Raw genomic sequence first — 6,515 nt, 5'->3', positions numbered from 1 at the left:
CATGTGGGATCTTCCCGGACCGGGGCACGAACCCGCATCCCCTGCATCGGCAGGCGGACCCTCAACCACTGAGCCACCAGGGAAGCCCCACAACTTGCTTCTTATCACTGATCATCTTGGGACACCCAGCCACCCCCAGCAGTGGCCACATGACAAATCCCATCTCCAGCCCTGCTCTGCCCTGCAGCCCTGCCGCCTGCTCCCCACAGCCTTTGCTTCCCGCCCCTCTTCTCACCCCCAGCCCCCAGCCTGGGTGCAATCTGTCAGGAAAGTCCTGAATTCAGTCTCCAATTTCCTCACCCATTTCCCCTGTTGTAGTCTCTACCTGTATTCCCAAACTCACCATTTCTACCTGCCAGTCCCAGGATGAGGCTGGGAAAGAAGGCAAAGAGGGTACACACTAGGTACCCCGACTCTTTTCTTCCTCCCTCTGCTACCCCCAATTCAAACAGCGCCCACTTAGCAATCCTCGAAGGCAAGAAAATAAAGCACGTCAAATACTGTTCAACACCAGACAGGTGATAAATGTTAGGTTCACAAGAATTCTTCCTTCTCTGTAGTCAGAAGACACGTGCACCCTGGCTACTTCCATCTCGCTTCAGTCCCTCATCTCCCACCAGCCTCAGGCCTCCCCACTTCCCAGATTGGGTCTCAGACTCGCTCATGACAGCGGGGAGCAGGTTATAGCTAACAACTTTGTCCACATGCCCTGCCACACATCCCAGCTCAGGATGCCTATCCAGAGGCATCTGGTATCATTTAACAAACACATTTGGGCACAACTGGTCTTCAGAGCTGGGGAAGAGAGAGCCTAGGGGGAGAAGTTGGGATAACAGCGGAAGAAGTAACAGCAGCAACGACAGAGGTGAATAGTGATGAAGACGGCCGTGATGAGCAGGTAGCCTATCAGGGTGAGCACCAGGGCAGCCCGAATCTCAGCGCTGGAGAACGAGACTGGGTAGCGGCCTCGAGATGTCACGCCCAGTCGGAGCCCAGCGATGCGCACGCCCTGCCGCCAGCAATAGTAGATGCCCCGGTCTTCCAGCTGGGTGAAGCGGATGTGGAGATGGTTGCCGTGGTCGATGAACACCCTCATGGACCCGTTGACGCCCTTTAGGTACTGCGTGCGGTAGAGGTACTGGTGGTCCTTGTCCCAGGCCACGGCATGCTCCGGCCGGGCCCCGGGGCAGGAGATGATTAGTCCATGGCCCAGCCTCTGCTGGTGGAACTGAATGGGCACCTGGGGCAACCAGGGCCGGCTGCCCACTTTGGCCACGTAGCTGAAGAGGGCCATCACACCCTCCTGGATCATCTTCTCGCAGGGCACCAGGCAGCTCCGAAGCAGCAGCTCGGGGACGTGGTCTCTGGCCTTGGCCTGGAGCTGCCTGGGCACAGCCCGCGAACCACAGGACACCACGTCGGACAGTGTCTTGCGGTAGCGGGGAGAGAGGTCTGGGCTCTGCAGGTAACACAGGCCAATGCGCCACTGCTCCCCACGCACCCCGCAGCGGTCGCAGGGGGTCCACTCCCAGAAGGTGGTGAAGACGTGGAGGCTCCCGTGGTACTCATCTGCGAAGGGCTCCTGGCCCTGGTCCTTGAAGGTGGCCACCATCCTCTCACTGCTCTGGATGTCCACGTCGTAGGCGTAAAAGTAGTCCCCCTTGCGGGTGCCGCAGAAATACAAGCCTGAGTCCTCAGGCTGCGCCCGGAAGACCAACAGGCTGAACATGCGGATGCTGAAGCGGACCAGCATGTCGCTGCCCACACGCACCTGGGCTGCCTCCGTCAGGACCCGCCCATCAAAGTCCGTCAGCACTTTGGTGTGGCCGCTGCCGAGGTGCTTCTGATAGTACCAGACGACAGCGGACACCTCCTCGGGCTTGCAGTGACAGGGGAGCTCGAAGCTCATGTCAGCCAGGTAGGCTGCATTGTCAAACATCAGGAACGCTGGGCAGGGGGTCCTCTGAAAAATGTTCTCCTTCTCCACGATTTCAAAAGCCTGGAGGCTCCCCAACACCCACAGGAGCACAGTGGCCTGGGCCAGGTTCATGCCTGCGCAAGGGAAGAGTCAGAGGGGGCGGGGCAGAACCTAGGCACTAAAGGCCTATGGGGCTTCTAGAAATCACTGCTGGGAGGAGGCATCTATATGAGGAAAGGATTCAGCAGCCAGGAAAAGAAGCAACAATCTGCAGAGGAAGCTGCCACAGACAAGGCAACTTATACCCAGTGGATGTACAAGATGCCCTTCTAACGTTCCGGACGTGATCTTGAGGGAAAACCATTCTAGAACCTGGCACTTTGTCCCCTTTCTAGAACACTGGCACTCACTCAAGAATGGGTCAGGGGAAGCCAGAATAAGAAGCAAGGGCCCAGGTACCAGGACAGGGGAATCTCTGCCTCTCTGTTCCAGGCCCTGCCCTGCCTGCCTGGTGGAAAGGTCCTCCCTTTGGTTAATCCAGGAGTTGAAGGCAACCCTCCTACCTGCACATCTGGCCATCTGAAGATGCCTGGGAGGCTGGCCAGGCCTGAGCTGATGGCTTGGGGTTTTCCCAGGCCCAACCTGCACGGGAACTCAGCCCCTGGAGAAAAATACTGCACCTCAAATGAGGTAGCATTTGATCATTTATTGATTAAATGTCCATTCTGTTGGGTTCCAGTTACAAATACTCTTGTTAAGAGTTGTGGAGATCAGTATTAATTTATCATGGAAGATTAACAATTTTACTTTTTCCTTTTCTTGAGTGGAGGCTATAACGGGTGGTACCGGTGTTTGGTTGGGTGCTCACCCATCTCTCAGGGCCACGGGCTAGCACACTGGCAGACTCTAAGGGTGGGAAGCAAAAGTCTTTCAACTTCTTGGGCCCTTGACCATCCTGTGGATCTATGCAGTTCAGAATATGGAGCCCCCAAGAGGCTGGAGGAAGAGGGAAAATTCAGTTACTGCTTTTGTTGTGAAAATTCCAAGACCAGAGGGAGTTAGGTGTGGGCTTTTCACTACAGTCTTGCAGAGCCCTCGAGACAACGAAAAATGCCTCCAGTGACCACTGGGGGCCTCTGAAGGTAACTGGTCCCATCAGTCCACACGGTACAGCCTTAGCAGCTCTTGCAGAAGACTCTCCTCCTCCTGAAGCCCACCAGGCTGCTCCCCCAGACCCCGCCCCTCCAGGCTGGGGGTGCCCATGGCCTGCAGCTTCTGAAACAAGGATCTGCAGCTCTCTCTCTCCGCGTGGCTCATCAGGCTCAGGTTCAGGGTGAAGCGGCCAGTGCTGGCCAGGCTGCGCAGGATCCCCAGCACCACCCACCGGTCAGCTGGCCTCACGTGATCAGCCAGTGCCATCAGCATCTCCCCTAGAAGTCCAAACCCCACATCCATCTGGAAGAGGCGGCCCAGCTTTGGGCCCCCGAGCTGCAGCAGGGCCTCGTAGCGCTCTGGCCCACTCCGCAAGTATCGCCGCCAGTCACGGTAGAACTCAGCTGAGGTCTCGGGCTGGAGGAGTGTTTTCTCCTGGATCGCAAAGGAAGGAAAGAGAGTACAGAGCTCCTCCAGCTGCTGTGTGGCAGTGAGAGTGAGGGGAGCCTGTGGATTTTCATCTGAGCTCTAGTATCACTCTCTGAGCACTGGCAAGGCTGTGGTCCCTGTGGGCCTCATTTTCAGATGAGGGGACAAGGGATGGGATGGGGAGGGAGGGTCCCAAGGAACCCAGGCTGTGATTTGAGACTCTCAGTTGTACCAGACTTTTCCTACTGATGAATGTGGACATAGCCCTGCTCTGCAAGACTAAGTCAGAGTTTACTCTGGGCAGGGCAGGAGAGGGGGTAATTGGAAACCTCAGGAGGAGAGAAAGGAACTCAAGATGAGTATTAAGGATATGACAGGCTGGATCTCCTTCCCAACACTGCCAGAGGATCATAGGCTCTATACCATATAACTCGAGGCAGGGCGACCCAGATCTGATCTGGGAATGGGAACCAAGGATTGACTGACAGGGGCCTGCCGAGCCCACCTTTCTGACTTGTTCTGGTTGGTTTTGGCCTCACCACCCGTTGGTTGCTTTTCTTTCTGGGATTGGAGGCAGAAACCTGCCTCTGTTGGCTTTACATGAGAAATAAGGAAAACACATGTGTTATAAGAAAACAGGGTTGGAGGTTTAAGGCAGAGAATCCTGCTGGGCCTCACCTACCGGGGAGATTTCAGTGGTTTCATCCTGGGAGGGCCTTCCCTGAATAGTGTGACAGTTCCAGGGCACAGTCCTCTTTCCTCCTATCTTGTCCTTCTGCTCCAGCGGCTTCAGATGTGATGCAAGGACAATACCCCTACAGGCAAAGGACAGAGATTAGGGGATGGACCTAATGCCATCTGTAGGTGTGAGGTGGCTGGACTGTGCGTGATACTGGCTGAACCTGTTGGCAGGCCAATAGGACAATGATAATAACAACAGCAACAATAGCTGACAACTGTTGAGCACTTTCCATGTGCCAGATATTGTGCTCAGAATCTTACATGCAATAACATTTAATCATGACAGTGGTTACTCTCTCTTACAGATGAGGAACAGAGGCTCAGATAGGTTAAATAACTTGCACAAGATCACACAGGTAGCAGAAGGTACGGCCAAGATTGAGCCCAGAATTGTCTGACTCCAAGTGCACGCTCTTATCCACTATAGTAAACCATAACAGGAGAGCCTGAGAAAAATGGCAGTAAGCTGACCTGAACTCCTCATAGGAAGCCACCCTCTGTTCCACTGCCCGTAACTTGGCAGCATTTTCCCGTTTGTACTTCTCATCAGCAATGAGTGCAGCCTGCAGCTCTTTCTCCAAAGCCTTGAAGTCAATGATGTCATTCCTTTGCATGGCCTGTGCCTGGGAAGGCAAAGGGAATGAATGTCAGCAGAGGGTGAATATCAGGGGTGGGGGTTTGCATCTGGATTCTTTGCCCACAGAATGACCCCAAAGCACTCTGGATATCTAGTCACTCATCTTGAGGGGGGTGTTATAAAAATCTAGTTCTCTATTTTACAGAGGGAAGCTGAGTTGCACAGTGAAATCTTGCTTAAGATTTGTTGCCACTGAAAATAGTCTTGACTTTCAATTTAGTGCCTTGTCTTAATTTTGCTCTCTGCCTCTGAAAATATTTTTTTAATTGAAATATAATTGACATACAATGTTATATTAGTTTCAGGTGTACAAACAACATAGTGATTCGACATTTATATACAAGACGATCACCACAATAAGTCTTGTTACCATCTGTCATCATTTAAGGTTATTACAATACTATTGACTATATTCCCTATTCTGTATATTACATTCTCATAACATATATTTTATACCTGGAAGTTTGTGCTTCTTAACCTAGTTCATCCACCCCACCACCCCCTTCCCCTCTGGCAACCACCAGTTTGTTCTGTTTTGTTTGTTCATTTGTGTTTTAGATTCCACGTGTAAGTGAAATCATACAGTATTTGTCTTTCTCTGTCTGACTTATAATATCCTGTAATGCTGTATAATACCTTAGCATAACACCCTCTAGGTCCATCCATGTTGTTTTAAACGGCAATTTTTCATTCTTTTTTATCCTGCCTCTAAAAATATTTTAGCATTGGTGCTTTGGCTGAGGAAGCATTTGGATTTCAGAATTCAGCCCCTTCCCATTTCCACAGGGACTCACTCTAAAGCGAGTTGTGATAGAGGCCCTCACAGAAAAGCAGAACTATTGTAACCTACTCTTGAGCCCTGGGATAAAATTCCACTCATTGTTAAATGTCTTTAACGAGGAATGATACTTTCCACCCAAACCAGATGCAGTGACTGAGCAGGAAATCAAGTAGAGGTGGCAGAAGAAGGGGCTCAATGATCCCCATTTCCAAATCCCTCTGTGCAGCCAGGGCTGGAGCACAGATTCCTGGGTTCTTGGGCAACCTCTTTAGCTCTGCCACTGTACTTCTGAAGCCTCCGCTTATCTGAGGCTGACTGACCCGTTCTACACGGAGATCACCTACATGGGTTCTAGTCTTGGCTCTAGCATTTCCTTACTGTGAGACCCCTTTGACCATCAGACTCCTAGTGTACTAAGCTAGATTACGTGGTGAAGTCATCATCAACAGCCCTAGGGCAGGGAAGCTTGAGGTCTACAACCAACCCCGTGCCCTCCCCCTCCACCCCAACACGGGATAAGCCTGAAGACCAAGAAGGAGGCTGCGTTGGCCAGGAACTGAACTCAGGTGTCCTGGCTCCTGTCTAGTTCTGTGCCCTTGCCAGTCACTGAATAAATAGAACACCTAATCCTCCTGCCCCCTGACCTTCACCCCAGCAGCCAGGGCCCTGGTTTCCTTTCTTTGGGGATCCCCAGTTACCGCCAGACCACGTCTGCTCAGCGTAGACCACGCCCAGCAGCTGTGGTTACCCAGCAACTGCTCCAACAGCCTGCCCACGTGACCTCCCCGAAGGCCCCCGTCAGGGTAGTCCCGGGGCGCCTGATCAGATTCTCGCCTCCTCGGGCCTTGTTTTCTTTG

The 6,515-nt window shown here is 52.6% G+C and overlaps 2 protein-coding genes across 2 annotated transcripts; both read right to left on the bottom strand.

Annotated features, from left to right (window-relative positions):
* Nucleotides 1-811: 811 nt before the first annotated feature.
* Nucleotides 812-2,249, bottom strand: FAM187A (family with sequence similarity 187 member A). The gene has a single exon (XM_007455150.1). It carries the CDS (start codon nucleotides 2,048-2,050, stop codon nucleotides 812-814), a length of 1,239 nt encoding a protein of 412 aa, XP_007455212.1. The 5' UTR covers nucleotides 2,051-2,249.
* An 824-nt stretch (nucleotides 2,250-3,073) lies between these two features.
* On the bottom strand, nucleotides 3,074-4,854 carry DNAAF19 (dynein axonemal assembly factor 19). Its single transcript, XM_007455130.1, has 3 exons — nucleotides 4,712-4,854; nucleotides 4,182-4,314; nucleotides 3,074-3,505 (listed from the first exon to the last, which is right to left on the bottom strand). The coding sequence occupies exons 1-3, from the start codon at nucleotides 4,852-4,854 to the stop codon at nucleotides 3,074-3,076; spliced, it is 708 nt and encodes a 235-aa protein (XP_007455192.1).
* Between the last annotated feature and the right edge of the window lie 1,661 nt (nucleotides 4,855-6,515).

The sequence above is a fragment of the Lipotes vexillifer genome, unplaced genomic scaffold (assembly GCF_000442215.2).
Source record: "Lipotes vexillifer unplaced genomic scaffold, Lipotes_vexillifer_v1.1 scaffold1639, whole genome shotgun sequence".
NCBI classification, from domain to species: domain Eukaryota; kingdom Metazoa; phylum Chordata; class Mammalia; order Artiodactyla; family Lipotidae; genus Lipotes; species Lipotes vexillifer.
The sequence above is the reverse complement of the archived record's forward strand: the minus strand, read 5'-3'. Positions and strand labels throughout refer to the sequence as shown.

What these genes read in the sequence shown, in the direction of transcription:
- DNAAF19 (XM_007455130.1), bottom strand. Translation starts at nt 4,854, where the DNA reads ATGCAAAGGAATGACATCATTGACTTCAAGGCTTTGGAGAAAGAGCTG. An exon ending in GCTTCCTATGAGGAGTTCAG is followed by an intron (nt 4,315 to 4,711) that starts GTCAGCTTACTG and finishes CTTTGCCTGTAG; the next exon opens with GGGTATTGTCCTTGCATCAC. An exon ending in AAACCACTGAAATCTCCCCG is followed by an intron (nt 3,506 to 4,181) that starts GTAGGTGAGGCC and finishes TTTGCGATCCAG; the next exon opens with GAGAAAACACTCCTCCAGCC.
- FAM187A (XM_007455150.1), bottom strand. Translation starts at nt 2,050, where the DNA reads ATGAACCTGGCCCAGGCCACTGTGCTCCTGTGGGTGTTGGGGAGCCTC.